We start from the raw sequence: 18,143 nt of genomic DNA on the forward strand, positions 1-18,143 counted from the left end.
AAAGTCAATTGACTACAAATGCACGGATTTATTTTGGGGCTATTTCATTCAATTGGTTTATGTGTCTCTTTTTATGCCAGTACCATGCCATTTTGATTTCTGTCATTTTATAGTATATTTTAAAGTCAGACAGTGTGAGCTTCCAGGTTTGTTCATGTAGTTCAAGACTGTTTTGGCTAGTTGGGCTCTTTTGTGGTTCCATATAAGTTATAGAATTTGTTTTCTATTTCTCTGAAAAATCCCATTGGAATTTTAATAGGGATTGTACTGAATCTGTAGATCACTTTGGGTAGTATGGACAATTTGACAATATTACTTCTTCTGATCCATGAGCACAAGATATATTTCCATTTCTTCATAGACGATATTCTGTGTCTTCTATTTATCAATGTTTTATCATTGTCAGTATATAGGTCTTTCACTTCCTTGGTTAAATTTATTCCTACTTTTTTGTAGATATTATAAATGGAATTATGTTCTTGATTTCTTTTTTAGATAGCTTGTTTTTTAGATAGTTTATTAATTATAGTTTGTATAGAATCACTATTGATTTTATGTGTGTTTTTTTTTATCCTTCAACTTATACTGAATTTTCAAATTCTGTTCTTTGATGGAGTTTTCTATATATAAGATCATGTTGTCTGCAAACAAGGACAATTTAACTTCTTCCTTTTAATCTTGTCTAATTGCTCTGGCAAGGACTTCAGTACTATGTTGAACAGAAGTGGTAAAAGTGGGCATCATTGTCTTGTTCCTGATCTTAGAGGAAAAGCTTTCAAGTTTTCACCACTGGGAATGATGTTAGCTTTGGGTTTGTCATAGACGGCCTTTATTGTATTGAGGTACATGCATTTTATACCTTATTTGTGGAGCATTTTTATCATGAAAGGATGTTGAATTCCATCAAATGCTTTCTTCTGCATATATTGAGATGATCATAGGGTTTTTGTCCTTCATTCTGCTGTTGTGATGTATCAGACTTATCAATTTGCGTATGTTGAACCATCCCTGTATTCCTGGGATGAATCCCACTTGATCATGATGAATAATCTTTTATTGTGCTGCTACATTTGGTTTGTTAGTATTTTGTCAAGGATTTTTCCATCTATCCTCATCAGGAATATTGGTCTGTTATCTTTTCCTTGTAGCTTACTTGTCTGACTTTGGTATCAGAGAAATGCTAGCCTCATGAAATGAATTTGGAAATACTCCCTCTTCTTCAATTTTTTGGAAGAGTTTAAGAAGGATTCATATTAGTACCTCTTTAAAGGTTTGGTAGAATTCAGCAGTGAAACCATCAGGTCCCCAGCTTGTCTTTGATGGGGAACTTTCTATTTCTAATTTAATCTCCTTATTCATTATTCATCTATTCAGATGTTCTGCTTCTTCATGATTCAGTCTTGGTAGGTTATATGTAGCTAGGAATTTATTTTTTCCAGGTTATCTAATTCGTTGGCATATAATTGTTTATAATGGTAGTCTTTTATGATCCTACTTCTGTGGTGTCGGTTATAATGTCTCATCTTTCTTTTCTGACTTTATCTGAGTCTTCTCTGTCTCCTTAGTCTAGCTATAGATTTGTCCATTTTGTTTCTTTTAAAAAAAAAGAAAAAAAAAAAAAAACCTCTTCATTTCATTGGTCGTTACTATTGTTTTTCTAGTCCCTATTTCATTTATTTTTGCTCTGATATTATTTTCTTCCTTCTGCTAACTCCATGCTTAGTTGTTCTTCTTTTCCTAGTTCCTTGAAGTGTAACACTAGGTTGTGTATTTCAGAACTTATTTTTCCTTTTTCTCCAGCCCCAGCTCAAAAGATCTTCTTTTTTGATGTAGGCATTTATTGATGTGAACTTCCCTCTTAGAACTGCTTTTGCTGCATCTAATAAGCTTTGATATATTGTATTTCCATTTTTTGTTTGTCTCAAGATATTTTTGAATTTCCCTTTGAATTTCTTTACTGACCAATTGGCTGTTCAGGAGCGTATTGTTTAATTTCCATGTGCTTGTGAATGTGTCACTATTTTTTTGTTATATTTTCCTAATTACCTACTATCCAGTTACAAAAGCAATGACTATGACAAAGTTTAGGTTTTGTTAGGACAGCATCTTACCTCTGCATATCAATTTCTGTAGTTTTCAGATTTTAATGCATAACACCCTCAGACTATCAATGACTTACAATAGCAAACATGTGTTGTCTTGTTCATGAATCTGAAGGTCAGCTGTGGCTCTACTGAACTAATCAGAAATCAGCCAAACTTAGCTCCTAATTGTGGGTTGGGTTCAGGTTTATTCCACCTTTCTTTCTTCACCTAGACCAGCAGCCAACTAGAGCATATTCTGCTCATGGCCAATCACAAGAGTTCAAGAGGGCAAGCCAAACCATGCAAATATATTTAAAGCCTCTGTTTAACATTCCACTGGCCAAATCAAGACATATGTCCAAATTCAACATCAATGGGGTGGGGAAGTATAATTATATAATAGTGAACATTTAGGAACAATCCAGGGGTATGTTTTCCCAGGCGAGGAGTACTAAAAGTGCAATGGCCCTGAGGAAGGAGTGTGTCAGTCATTTTCTAGGAAGACCAAGGAAGCTAATGTGGCTAGAGAAGAATGAACAAGGAGAACAATGGTAAAACATGAAATCAGATAGGTATTGAAGGTTGCAGGAACAGGTCATGTAAAGCCTGGTAGGCTTAGGACTTCAGTTTTTGCCTCTGAGTTTGGGGATCTTTGATCAGAAGAATGTCGTGATCTGCCTGAAGTGGTTAGCAGGGTCACCTTGGCTGCTGTGTTAAGAGTACAATGATGACCCATAAGGGAGACCAATTAGGGGGCTCTTATAATAATCCAGGCAAGATAAAAGTGGTGGCTGCACCAAAGTGATACTAGTAGAGGGAATGAGAAGTGATTAGATTTTAGATATATTTTCAAGATAGTGTTAAGAGAATCTGCTGATGACATGTTTATAAGATTGAAAAATAGAAAGGAGAGAAGGTGGTCTCTAGATTTTGGGACCTGAACATCTGGAGATTACAGTTTCCATTCCATGAGGACAATGGTAAAATAGCAAACCTAATTTTGTTCCGTAGCTACTAAACCATATTTTGAAGATGTATCAGGACTTTCTCTATTGCAAGAGGCAAAAAATCCTTCCAAAATGGTTTAGTCAAAAGGGATATTTGTTGGATTACTAAATAAAAAGTCTAGGGACAAGGCTGGCTTTTGTCATGGCTTAAATGAGGGGCTCAAATGATGTCATTGAGATCCTGGAGGGTTTTTTCTCCTGCTCTCATCTCATTTCTGCCTTTTCTTGGTTGGTTCCATTGTCAGACAGACTTTCCTCTCACGGTGGTAAAATGACTATAGAAATCCAGCCTCACATCCTCACCATACTAAGTCTGGTTGAGACATCCTCCTATATAGTAGTTCCCTCAAAAATGCAGATATTGACATTTTTAACAAAGAGGTAAAAGATCTGTTCAGTGAAAACTGTAAAATGTTGATGAAATTGAAGACACAAATAAATGGAAAGTATTTTGTGTTCATGAATCAGAAGAATATTGTCAAAATGTCCATACTACCCAAAGCTCTCTACAAATTCAATGCAATATCTATTTCAGTGACATTTTTCACTGAAGTAGAACAGTACTAAAATTTGTATAGAACCACAAAAGAGCCTGAATAGCTAAAGCAAACTTGAGCAAGAACAACAAAGCTGGAGGCATCACACTTCCTGATTTTAAAATATGTTACAAAGCTACAATAACCAAAAGTATATGACACTGGCATATGAACAGACACACAGCACAATGGAGCAAAATAGAAAGCCCAGAAGTAAAACTATGCATATACAGTCAACTGATCTTTGACCAGGGTGCTAAGAATACACAATGAAGAAAAGATAGTCTCTTCAAAAAATGGTGTTGGTGGCCAAGTGTGGTGGCTCACACCTGTAATCTCAGCACTTTTGGAGGCCAAGGCAGGAAAATCACTTGCGCTTAGGAGTATGAGACCAGCCTGGGCAACAGAGTGACACCTCATCTCTACAAAAAATAAGAAAATTATCCAGGCATGGTGGCTCATGCCTATAGTCCCAGCTTCTCAGGAGGCTGAGGTGGGAGGATCAATGAACCCGGGAGGTCAGGGCTGCAGTAAGTCATGATTGGGCCACTGCACGTGAGCCTCAGCAACAGAATGAGACCCTGTGTCAAAGAAAAAAAAATGGTGTTGGGAAACTGGATATATACATAAAACAAAATGAAACTGGACCTTTATACTACACACACAAAGTCAACTCAAGATGGGCTAAACACTTAAACATAAGACCCAAAACCATAAAACTCCTAGAAGAAACATAGGGGAAAGCACCAGGACATTGATCTTGACAATAATTTCATAGCTATAACACCAAAAGCATAGACAACAAAAACAAACATAAACAAGTGGGACTATAACAAACTAAAAAGCTTCTGTACAACAAAGATAAATATTTAATAGCAGGAAAAGGCAACCTATGGAATGGAAGAAAATTCTTGTGAATCATATATCTGAATAGGGGGTAATCTCCAAAATTTTTAAGGAACTCCTACAACTTAATAGCAAAAACACCCACTAAGCTGATTTTAAAATGGGCTACGTACTTGAATAGACATTTATCCAAGGAAGACGTATAAATGGCCAACAATTATATGAAAAGTTGTTCAACATCACTAATCATCAGAGAAATTCAAATCAAAACCATAATGAGATATCATCTTATGCCTGCTAGGTCAAAAAGTTAAACTGTGTTTGGAAGGATGTGGAGAAAATGAAGCCTTTATACACTGTTGGTGAGAATGTAAATTGGTACAGCCATTATGGAAAACAATATGGAGTTTCCTCAAAAAAAGTTTAAAAGTGAATTACCGTATGATACAGTAAACACCCTTCTGGTATTTATCTAAAAGAATAGAAATCCAGATACCAAAGAGATATCAGCATTCCCATGTTTATTGCAGTACTATTCGCAATAGCCAAGATGCAGAAACAAGTGTCTATCAATGGATGAACGGATAAAGAAGATGAGGGGTATGTGTATGTGCGTGTACATACTGGAATATCATTTAGCCTTTGAACCTAGAGGACATTATGCTCCGTAAAATAAGCCAAACACAGAAAGACAAATAGTACATGATCTCACTTTTATGTGAAATCTAAAAAAGTTGACCTAATAGAGAATAGGTCATTACCAGGGGTCAGGGAGATGTTAATCAAGGGTATAAACTTGCAGTTGTAAGATGAATACATTTTGAAGACCTAATGTACAATGTGATGACTCTAGTTAATAATATTGTTTTGCATACTTGAAATTTGCTAAGAGAATGGGTCTTAAGTATTCTCATCATGAAAAGCAAAATAAGTGGTAACTATGTGAGGTGATAGATGTGTTAATTAGCTTGATTGTGGTAATTTCAAAATGTATACTTAAAACATCATGTACACCTTAAATATATACAATTTTTATTTGTCAATTTAGACCTCAATAAAGCTGGAGGGAAAAAAGCAAAGATGATTCTTATCAGGCTGGTTTAGACATGCGTCAACCCATAAATCACTCACTGTGACTAACAGGATGGACTGTGCTGATTGGCTTCAGCCTGGGTTCTTTGACAAACCCTCATAGGATTCACCCAGACTCCAAGAACTGAGAATGGGTAGGATTAAATTCCCTAACAAAATTAAAGACAGTTGCCAGAAGAAGAGGGAATGGGTTCTGGGGACATGAACAACAAATTTGAACAAAGTCCAAATTCAAAAAAATTGTAAACGATCACATAGCACAAGAATAAATATTTTACCTCCTCCCATATTCTCTCCTGTGCCATCACATTCTCCCTTTCCCTCCATTTGCCAATCGTTTCCTTTCTCCTCTCTCCACCCTCAATACTTTAAAGGACTATACTCAAATATTCTAATGGGTTTGTTAAAATACCATGCAAGTCTTTCCTTCACAAACACCTTGTCTTTCCAAGTTATATATATCAGGACACTCATGGATAAATATTCATACCCATGCCCACAATTCAGGCAGTTATACATACACACACACCCTCTGGAGTAAAAAATAACAGTAAAAAGAGCAAGTTTGTATTCTGTGTGATAATTTTCAAAAACTAAATGAATCCCTACAATGGTCAGATATTGATTGTGTGCCATATTTTGGGTATAGGCATCTTTAGCAAGATATTTTTCTAGCATTATAAAATGTTAACTTTTAAAGAATAAACAGATGAAACAATACCAATTAAATTCTAACTTTTAAAAATTAAACTTTTAATTTTGATTAACTTGCTGTTGTAAGAAATAATTGAGAGAGATGCCAGGGACCCTGTTTTCTGTTTCCCCTAATGGTAACATCTTGCAAAACTATAGCACCATGTTACAATAAGGATATTTATATTCGTGCAGTCAAAATGCTGACCATTTCCATGACCATAAGGATCCCTCATATTGCCCTCTTAAAGCCATACCCACTCCCTGCTGTCCTTACCTTACAGTTATCCCCTGGCAACCACAAATCTGTTCCGTATTTCTGTAAATGTATCATTCACAAATGTTTTTCCACATCCCTGTGAAATCACACAATATGTAACATGCTGGGATTGGCTTTTATCAGTTGGCCTACCTCTTGGAATACTCATCCCCCACCCCCAAGTTGATGCGTACATCCATAGTTTCTTCCTTTGTATTTCTGTGCAGTATTCCACGATATGGATTTACCTTAGCCTATTTAACCATTCACCTGTTGAAGAACATGTGGGTTGTTTTCAGTTTGGGGCCATTATGAACATAACATTAGTGTACAGGTTTATGTGAAATAAGTCTTCATTTCCCTGAGATAAAAACCCAGGAGTTCAATTGGTAGGTGGTATCGTAGTTATGTTATATACATGTTTAATTCTCTAACAGACTGCCAAACTGTTTTCCAAAATGGATGTACAATTTTCCATTCCCAAGAGCAGTTTATGAGTAATCCATTTTCTGTGCATCCTCACTGAAATTTGGTGTTGCCACTATTTTCTATTTTAGCCCTTCTGACAAGTGTGTCATCTCATTGTAGTTTTAATTTGCATTTCCATAACAGTTCAACCATGTTGAATATCTTTTCACATGCTTATTTCCCTGGCCCCCTGCTTAGCCTTCCCTGAGACTACCGTGAAGAAGGGATTGGGGCACTCCCACTCAGCTTTTGTTGGCATGGGTGGGTGTAGGAGTCACAGTCATTTCTGTGGTGTTAGGCTGGAGTAGAACAGTTACTATCTAAAAGGTTTTGGTCTCTTTAGGCTGTCCCTCTCCTGGTCCTTGGGCTAGAAGGAACAGGCTTATGTAGGGATTTTTTTAAATTGCATTCATTGGAATTTCTGGATTGCCGGCCTCTCCAGCTTTAAAGTGAGAACATATGAAGCAAAAAGAAAACACAGTGAACTCATCATCATGCCACTCTTCTGGCCTTGAACTCCCTAGCTAGTCTGCCTTCTCCTTTCCATATTTTAGAGTTTCTTATGTAATACCCAGAATTTTTGGTTGTACTCAGTGGGAGGAATAAAGTACTTCCCATCTTCTTGTAAGTGGGAATCTCATAACAGTCTCATGTCTGCATATGTACTCTTTGATATGTTGATTAAATATTGATTTTAAGTATGATTCTTTTACTAGAAAAAGCATTTGAAAACAAAGAAGGAAAGGAATTCTACTACAGCAAGCCACCAAAATGCCAGAGAAGGACAAGAGGTAAATCTTCATTGATCTAGTTATTAAAAGTTTTTTAAATGAATGAAAGAGAATGGCAAGTTATTTTCTCTTACACTTCTTATACCCGAATTTTCCCCCAGGAGAAGTTAAAATTTTGTTCATATTATTTACTGTTTATAAAAACACAAAAGATCCTTAACAGATGAGAGGTGGGCCTTATTAAGATGCCATATTTAAATTTCATTTGTACTTTTACCTTACTCTAAAAAGTATTTGAGGAAGCTTACAAAGATGCATCCAGGGTAGCAAGAATAAAGAAATTAAGAAAATTAAATGGGAATATAAGGGTATAAAATAAAATAGTGGAACTGAAAGATCAGCTTCTACCATGACAGCAGGAAGAGCTCTGCAAACCCATTCACCAGCAAAACTAGTGAAATTATCCACAACAACAAACAACAGATATTTAAAGTCTCTGAAATGGTCTGAAGGTTATACAGCAAGTGAAACAAAAATCTATTCAAGAAAGTCTACTAAAATTCATTAAAAACTGTGAGAGTCTGTGGTATTTCAATCAAGACTGCCTCTTCCCCTCCCCGCACCGGACTCCCCCGCTCAGTAAGACAGAAACTCCACACTAGTGTAGACAAGAAGTTAGGGCTCCCTCTACCCAGAGCTACCAAAGGGCTATCACAGGAGGGGCAGGATATCAGTATTTCTTATTCTTCCCCCAGCTGCCTGTTGCTAAGTCAGGTGAGTGCCGACAAGAGATGGGGGCTCCCTTCCTCTCCCAGTCCCCATTGATGAGACAGAGGCTCTACTTCAGGTGCTCCACCACTGAGCATTCTTGGGCTCTGATTGCCCTTATCTTGGTTTGTAAAATGATGGTTCCACACTGAGAGAGGCAAATGGAGGAGACCTAAGGCTACTGCCTCCCCTGCACCTATGGTTCAGTTCCTAAAGAAGGGTATCTCTTGGAGGGAAGAGTGCCATTTCCACCATCCCCAGCTCATAAGCCATAGCTTATAAATTTTGCCCTGATGAAAAAATAGGTCATAAAACAGATAGCTCCTAATCTCTTCCAGAAAAAGAGAAGTTAAGCTTAAGGACAGTCTCAAAACCAGTGCAATTATGGCTTAAAAAAATTCTGAAGGACAAATATATTACTGGTGGAAGTTATCTTACCAGCAGCAAATTTGTATGGGTCTGCAGCAACATCAATTCTTGCCTTCCACTCCTGCCCTAAAACTTGCTTCAGCCTCTTTTTCTGCCTCATGCCCCGGAGTCAAATCTTAAAAAGTTCATATACCAGTTAAACTCTGCCATTTTGTTTCTTACTACGCATGCTTGAGCGCACTCCTGCGATCTCATCAGGAAGCAGCTGATCACCAGTCTCAGGTGTTTCCTATCTGTAGGAAGACGCCCTTTCCCTGCTGCTAGCTGCAACCAATTACTATTTAGAGAGACAGTTAACAACCGCCTGACCATCACCTGATGCCTGACATTCCTAGTGGGGTTTTGGTGGAGCCCTCTCCTGCCTTGCTCATGCCTTATTAGCTACCTACTGTAACAACACTGATAGATTCATTGGAGTTACAAGCTAAATTGAATACTGACTAGTTTGCCAGAGAGAACTGGAGAAAGAGACAGCTAGGAGGAGCCTTACTGGAGTCAGAAAAAATCTTAAACACAGACCTCTGCAACTATCCTTTTGAAGAAGTCCAAATTTGATTGGCTTAGTCTGAAGAGCACAGCTGAATGTGGTCAGGGAAAGAGACAAAGAGAGCCCTGCCTTAGCACTGTCATCCCAAGTGAATGTGGATATACCTAAGTCTGTACCCCTGAGGACCAACATCAGAGGCTTAGGTCTGCAGGGAGCAGAGATGGCTATAAAGGAGTAATGCTCCTTTCCCTCTGCTCTCCCTTCTAGAATTACACTATTTCAGGAATTAATATGAATGAATAGGAATTAAAAATTTTTTTTGGTAAACAAATCCTCTCACTGATACCCCTGTATTAAGTCATTTGCAGGACCCAATAACTAAAATAGGTTTTGTTAGGTGATTTTTTTTAATGTATGTATTGCAAGACACATATTTATTTAGTTCTCACAAATATATCCACAGAGTGGTTTTCCTCACCTATCCAAGCTACATTTAATGTAAAATATTATAAATCCCTTTATATTAAATGCTCATGTATTTGCATCTTTCTTGATTGGAGCTTTTAAAATTGTATGAAATCATTATATTTAATGTTAGATACTTTCAAATGGAAAATAATCTTCATTTGGTCAAATGCTTTGAGAAAGTTGCACACATTCTAAGTGTCCCCATAAGCTAATAGGAGATTGTGGTCACTTACCTTGAAATTCCTACCCGTCTTTCACAAAAAGAGTGAACAATCTCATTTTCACTCAGGTAAATGGCTGAGGACAACTTGAATTCATGCTCTTGAACTGACTATTTCTTACTTTGCTTATAAGATATCAATACATCCCTAAAACAATATTGGTAAATTATTTTAAAAATATTTCAGTTAACTTTGTTTCCCACCAAGACACTCTCACTTGTTGATTCTGAAGACTTTCAACAAAAACAATTATAAATTACTGTGATCAGAAATTATAGCTCATGTACATAAGATCACTGACCTGGTGGTATTTTTCTGTAGGATAAGTGTAATCGTTTATTATGGTTCACAGAATCATTTCACTCAAGAGATGGGAGCCAAAAATGACAAGAGTTTATCAAATCAAGTCTTACTAATTTTCTTCAGCCTCATTTCACTCCTTGTCTTGCCAAATCCTGGTGATTACATAATCACCAGGATTTAAATTTGTATAATTTTAAATTTGTATAATTTTTTGTAGAATGTTTCTTTCTTCAATAATCAAATTTTGATATTTACATTTTTCTCCCATTTTCATACTGATTTTGCCCATTTTTCTGCTGCCAATCAATTATATATATGAAGAGGTAGGTTTGAGCTTTTAACTCCATTTCATAGTCTACTTTTATTATGGGTTGTTTTGTTTTGTTTTGTTTTGTTTTTTGAGATGGAGTCTAGCTCTGTCACCCAGGCTGGAGTGCAGCAGCGCGATCTCAGCTCACTGCAACCTCTGCCTCCTAGGTTCAAGCGATTATCCTGCCTCAGCCTTCCGAGTAGCTGGGATTACAGGTGGCTGCCACCACGCCCCACTAATTTTTTTTTTTTTTAGTAGAAACGGGGTTTCACCATGTTGGCCAGGCTTCTCTCAAACTCCTGGCCTCAAGTGATCCACCCGCCTCGGCCTCCCTAAGTACTGGGATTACAGGTGTGCACCATGCCCAGCCTCATCTTTTTATGTATAAGCACAGTTTTGCAATCTGTTTATATATTTTACATAATTTTATATCTTTTCACTCATTTCACACTTTTATCTTCCCATGTTTGTTCTTCTAATTTAAGAAAGTGAGATTATAAGAATACCATTTTTTTGTCTCTTTCTCATTACAAATAAATTCTATGTGATGTGGAAAATTTTTAAGCCTCCTTTACTGCCAAAATATAGTATCAATATCTTCTTCTACTCATTGATGCAGGAGAATAGTGTAGTGAAAAATATTAGAAGGTTCTGATTTGTAAGATAATTTTGGTCATTCTAAACCTGTAAGGATGAAATGAGAAATATTTGTTAAAAATGCACAATACTGTAAATCGTACAGGAAACACACCCCATTTCATGTTGATAAAATAGCATTGTTTTCCTTGATTCTACATTCCATTAGGTTTATGATAGAGGACATTTACTGCAAAGACACAAACAATCAAATTCTGATGTGAAAGGTAATATTCTGCTTCTACCTTCTCATAAACAATTAATTCATTTACTCAACTAGGAATTGTTGGTGCCACAACTTTGAGACTACCACTGTGCTTGGTGCTAGGGATACAAAATGTATATGATACCATTTCGTCCCTGCAGGACCTCATCCTTTAATCAGGAATGAAACAACAAGCTGAGTGCAGTGTCATAGACACAATGCCAGTAGTCTGTTCAGGGTTCCCAGGGAGCACAGAGAAAGGAGTGGTCAATTACATTGGAGAATAGAGAGGTCCACGTATTCCAGGGCTATCCCCAAGGTTTTGAAAGTTTGCCCCAAAGGGAAAGGAATTTTATGTTTTAAAATCATCTTTTCCTCTCATTTCATAGTTTAATAGAAGATGAGCCCAGGAGACAAATTAATTCATAGACTGTTCATTGGCTTCTACTGCAACCTGCTAAGTCTGATGTGATGTGAATCTTTAACTGACTCTCTAGCATCTCTGGGTTTTTTTTTCTTTCTTAATTTCTGTCATCTTATCTTTAATTGAGGTCCTTTGCAGGGGGAATCATATAATTTAGGCAATATTTTAATTTTATCTAAAATATTTAATTTTATGTGTATATATATATATATTAATTTATTGTACATTTGTATCTACCTATTTCCCAAAAGAATTTGAGGTAACCTAATTATACACACACACACACACACACACACACTCATATATCCATTTAGTTTATGCTGTAGCAAAATAATAAAAAATATAAATGGAGATAAGAACCTAAGAACCATGCCAAGGAAAGGGGAGAATACTATTATACTTAAAATAATAGCCAATTCAACTTAAACTTTATTTTTTCTGATAACAGGTCAGCCAGGCATATTCCAGCTGCTTTTTATAAATATACTTTTAATGTATTCTTTTGTAACATTTTATGTCAAAATTAAAGAATAAAGATAAGCAAAGAAAGTAAAAATTACATTTTAGAATATTTATTTTAAATGCTTTCCCCTATTTGTCCACATACCGCACCATGTTAATGAATCACATAATATCGCATTATTTTGCAACCTACTTTTTTAATTTTAAATTATAGTATATTATAAGCCTCTTCATATGTAAATAAATGGTGGCAAAGTATTCCATTCTATTAATTAAGCCACCCCCAGTGTCAAAATTACATTTTGTTTCCCATTTTTTTCCTATTGTAAACAACAATGAAAACTTTATAACTCTCTATTTGTATGTTTTCTTCATTATTTCTTTATAACAAATTCCTAGAAAAGGAATTGCTGACCCAAAAGGTATGAACATTTTTAAATGCAACAAAATTTGTAACATTTGAAGACTGCTTATTTTAATTTCATTGAACTAAACTACTGTCTACAAGTTATTTACTAGTATTTGTCACTTTGAAAAAAGATGAAAAATATGAAATGTAAATGGGTGAATTAATTATTTTCATGCTACTATGATCTTTATCATCTTCTCTAGATACAAGGCCAAATGAACCAGGTGATTGTATGGTTGATTATTTCAGAAGACAGTTACCTAATCAAGGTTTGGGTGAGTAAAATAGGAACACAGACAGTAATGAGTGGTCCCCTATGATCTGAATGTTGTTTTTCTCTCTAGCTCTAGAAATACACAGGGGAAACAGTAGAAATTTACTGTATGTCAATTTGCTTTCTTTTAATTTCATCCAGTTAAAACCAAAACAAAAGAATATTCATCTCATTGTCTAATCTTTTCATTCCCATCTCACCAAATCTTAGAGCAGAGAGAGGCCTTGAGAGTGCTCTAGTTTCACCTGCTCCTGACAGGCCCCAGGCTCATCCAGCCTCTGGCTGACTACACTTGGTGACAAGTACTTTACTAAACTGCAATATAATTCATTCCATTGCTAAAGAGCTATAGCACTGAAAAAGTTTATTTTCAATAAACTTTAACAACAAAAAGTTTAAAATACATGTCCTTGTAAATTTCATCCACTTCTTTTAATCTGTCCTCTCTAATAACACAAAATAGTGAGGAAACCTTAAAAGTAAATAATTCTGACTGACACAGTTTCCCCAATTCTCCTTGAAATAATGCAATTGTAATACCTTCTCTATTTTTTAAAAAGTTGTCATTTATTTCCCTGAAACTTTCCCTGTTTCTTTCAACTATCCATAAAACACCGTGATTCAAGTCCCTTTACCATTTTATTTTACTCTTTTTTGTTGCTATTCAAGCTTAAATGAAACTGAGCAGAGTATTGCAAATGTTGTCTAATGAGTGCAAAATATATCTTCATTTTTATTTGCTCCTTTATAGATACTAGGTTTCCATTAATGCAGTTTAAGATTACATTTCTTCTTTTGAAAATTATCCTAAAATATTGACATATTGGATTTCATATATTCAAACCTTTAACGTTTTATTTTCATAGTGCTACTGCTAAGTTGTATTTCCTCCACTCTCTACTTCTTCACTTATTATTTGGTTCATTATACCTGACCTTAAGTTTATTCCTGTTAAATTTAAATTTAACCTTCTTAGATTCAGCCTTTCACGAACTATTGATCTTTATTACATCATATTGTTATACTATATATATGCATGTGTGAATACATATGTGTATATATACATACATGCATACGCATATACATAGATACATGTATTTGACCTCTTGTCAAAGCTTCAGACCCTGTATGTAACTATCTGCTATACATCTCCACATAGATGTCCCACATATCCAAATTCAAATTCATCTAATTCCACAGTAAATGCTCTTCCTCACATATTCTCAATAACATTAATGGCAGTACTATCTCCATAACCACTCCAGCTACAAATGTGATCAGTATCCTTTTTTCTCACTTTCACTTCTGTCCCTCATATCCAGTCAGCCATTGAATCCAGATGATTTTACCTCAGAATCTCTTTTTCTCCATCTTAACTACCATCATTAACTACCATCATTCTTTTCAGATTCTTATCATCATCCTTTTCAGATTCTTATCATCATCCACTTACCAGAAGTACTACAGTTTTCTAGTCCATCTCCCTGCCACCAATATTGTCATTCTAATTACACCCTTCATACTACCATCAAAGTGATTTACCAGAAACACAAATCCAACTATGCAACATCAGCACCTAAAGCCTTTTAGTGATTCCCAGTCATCTAACAGGGGTTGGACTGACACTGCCCTAAGACTGGCACTGCCTTTTCTTTAGGCTTTCTCTTTCTCATTTTAATTTCTTTTTACACTTAATTTTAAAATAATTTCAAGAACAGTAAAAAAAACTCTCTCTCTCTCTCTATTAATCAGTCTATCTTTTTTCCCATTATCCACAAGTTGTAGCATGCTCTTGTACCCCTAAAAACCTTCCACCTATATTCTCTAAGAAAAAGAACATTCTCTTACATTAAAATCAGGAAATTCAACTTGATACAACACGATTTTGTATCATATATAATACAATTTTGCCAAATGTCTCAATAGTGTTCTTTAGAGCAAACTTACTATCTAATTTAAGGTATAATTCAGGATCATGAATTGCATTGAATTATCATATTTCTTTATTCTCTTTATTTGGAACATTGGCTCAGCCTTTCTTTGTCATTCGCAACACCATCATTTTTAAAGATTATTGGCAAGTCGTCTTATAGAATATCTGGTTTTAAAATTATCATGAACAAAAGAATTACCAAAAGAGTTTATGTAAATCTCAGCCTCTGACTGAGTAGGTCTTTGATGTCACCCCTTAATTTGTATTGTTTATATGGGATTTCAGATAATTCTGGCATTGATGACCTGCAGACCACACTTTGCAAGTTACCACGATGGGGGCCACAGTGAAAATTGGTTGGAGGCCAAGCAATTGGGGCCTAGCCCATCCAAATCTTTTTCATCTTGAATAGCTTTCTTATGTAATTTTCTTTCAATAATGGTCTATTACTTAAAATTTTTTCCTTTTATTATTATTTTTACTTTACATAATAATTGTACCAAGCCTATTTCATCCTGAATAGTTTTCTTATGCAATGTTTCTTTCAATAATGGTCTATAACTCAAAATTTTTTCCTTTTATTATTATTTTTAGTTGATGTAATAATTGTACATATGGGGTACAGTGTGATATTTTGATTCATATATGCAATGTATAATGATCAAATTGAGGTAATTAGCATCACCTCAAACAGTTATCATTTCTTTGTGTTTGGTACGTTCAAAATCTGCTTTCCTAGCTATTTGAAAATACACAATAAATTGTTAATTATAGTCACTCTATAGGTCTATGGAACACTAGTCCCTATTCCTCCTATGTAGCTGTAATTAGTATCTGTTAAGCAACCTTTGACTATCCTTTCTACCCCCATCCCTCTCTGCTTCTATTAACCACTATTCTATATGCTACTTCTATGAGATCAACTTTTTAAGCTTCCACATATGAATGAGAACATGCAGTATTTATATTCCTGTAGCTGGCTTATTTCACTTAACGTAATGTCCTCCAAGCTCATCAATGTTGCCACAAATGACAGAATTTTGTTCTTGTTTATGGTTAAATACTATTCCATTGTATATATATACCATATTTTCTTTATCATTTCATCTGTTGATGGACACAAGTTGATTCCATATCTTGGCTGTTGTGAATAGTGCTGCAATGACCATGAGAGTGCAGATATCTCTTTGACATACTGATTTCATTCTTTTTGGATATATACCCAGTAGTGGGATTGCTGTGTCATATGGTAGTTCTGTTTTTAGTTTTCTAGGTAACCTCCATATTATTCTCCAAATGACTGCATAAATTTGCATTCCCACCAAAATTGTGCAGGGATTCGCTTTTCTCCACATCCTCTCCAATACTTGTTATCTTTTATCTTTTTATTCTAACAGATATGAGATCATATCACCTTGTGGTTTTAATTTGCATTTCTCTGATGATTAGTGCTGTTGAGCATTGTTCCATATACCTGTTGGCCGTTTCTATGTCTTCTTTTCAGAGATGTCTATTCAGCTCATTTGCCCATTTTTAAAGTAGGTTATTTTGTTTGTTTATTTTGCTATTGAGGTAAGTTCCTTATATATTCTGGATATTAATCCCTTGTCAGATAATTTGCAAATGTTTTCTCTCATTCTGCAGGTTATCTCATCACTCTGTTGATTGTTTCCTTTGCTGTGCAAAAGATTTTCAGTTTGATAGAATTCCATTTGCCTATATTTGCTTTAGTTGCTTGGGCTTTTGAGGTCTTATCCATAAAATCTTTCATCAGACCAATGTCCTGAAGCGTTTCCCTCATGTTTTCTTCTGGTAGTTTCATAGTTTGGGGTCTTACATTTAAGTTCTTAGTCCATTTTGAATTTATCTTTTTTACAGTGAGAGATAGGAGTCCAGTTTCATTTTTCTGTATTTTGATATCTAGTTCTCCTAGCACAGTTTATTGAAGAGATTATCATTCCCCTATGAATGTTCTTGGCACCTTTGTCAAATATCAGTTTTCTGTAAATAAGTAGATTTATTTTGGGGTTCTCTGTTCTGTCTCATTGGTCTGCATATCTGTTTTTATGTTTTTAGCCATGCTGGTTTGATTACTATTGCCTTCATTTTGAAGTCTGGTAGTGCGATCCCTCCAGATTTATTCCTTTTGCTATTTGGGGTCTTCTGTGGTTCTGTACAAATTTTAGGATTGTTTTTTCCATTTCTGTGAAAAATGTTATTGGTATTTTGATAGGGAGTGCATTGAATCAACAGATAACTTTGGATAGTATGGATATTTTCACACTGTTAAGTCTTCCAATCCATGAACATTGGATGTCTATTTGTATCTTCCTCAATTTTTTTCATCAGTGTTTTATAGTTTTCCTTGTAGAGATATTTCACCTCTTTGGCTAAATTTATTCCCAAGTATTATTTTTTGTAGCTATTGTAAATGGGATTGCTTTCTTGATTTCTCTTTTGATGGTTTGTTGGTGGGGTACAGAAATACCACTGATCTTTGTATGTTGGTTTTGTATCCTTCAACTTTACTAAATTTATCAGTTCTAGGAGTATTCGATAGAGCTTTTAGGGTTTTCTGTATATAAGCTCATGTCATCTGCAAACAGCGACAATTTGACTTCCTTCTTTCCAATTTGGATGCCCTCTATTTCTTTCTCTTGCCTATTTGCTGTGGCCAGAACTTTCATTACTATGTTGAACAAAAGTAAGCATCATTATCTTGTTCCACATCTTAGGGGAAAAGCTTTCAACTTTTCCTCACTCAGTATGATATTGGGTGTGGGTTTGTCTTGTATGGCCTTTATTGTGTTGAGGTACATTCCTTCCATACCTTATTTGGTGAGAGTTTCTGTCACAAAGAAATGTTGCATTTTATCAAATGCTTTTTCTGCATATATTGAGATGATCATAGGGTTTCTGTCCTCCATTTTGTTGATGTGATGTATCACGTTTATCAATGTGCGTATTTTTTTTATTTTTATTTATTTTTATTATACTTTAAGTTCTAGGGTACATGTGCATAACGTGCAGGTTTGTTACATATGTATACTTGTGCCATGTTGGTGTGCTGCACCCATCAACTCGTCAGCACCCATCAA

General features: G+C 35.4%; 1 protein-coding gene across 10 annotated transcripts in view; it reads left to right on the forward strand.

Annotated features, from left to right (window-relative positions):
• The window catches only part of AGBL3 (AGBL carboxypeptidase 3), a 147,407-nt gene that overhangs the window by 79,789 nt on the left and 49,475 nt on the right, over positions 1–18,143 (forward strand). For 9 of the 10 annotated variants that reach the window (XM_017887701.1, XM_017887711.1, XM_017887705.1 and 6 more), the window contains 3 exons: positions 7,702–7,776; positions 11,508–11,565; positions 13,042–13,113. In XM_017887701.1, coding sequence (XP_017743190.1) covers positions 7,702–7,776; positions 11,508–11,565; positions 13,042–13,113 — 205 coding nt within the window. The remainder of the gene's footprint in view (positions 1–7,701; positions 7,777–11,507; positions 11,566–13,041; positions 13,114–18,143) is intronic. The other variant, XM_017887709.1, reaches the window with a different exon arrangement.

This window comes from Rhinopithecus bieti, unplaced genomic scaffold (assembly GCF_001698545.2).
Source record: "Rhinopithecus bieti isolate Rb0 unplaced genomic scaffold, ASM169854v2 scaffold_17275, whole genome shotgun sequence".
Taxonomy (NCBI): Eukaryota; Metazoa; Chordata; class Mammalia; order Primates; family Cercopithecidae; genus Rhinopithecus; species Rhinopithecus bieti.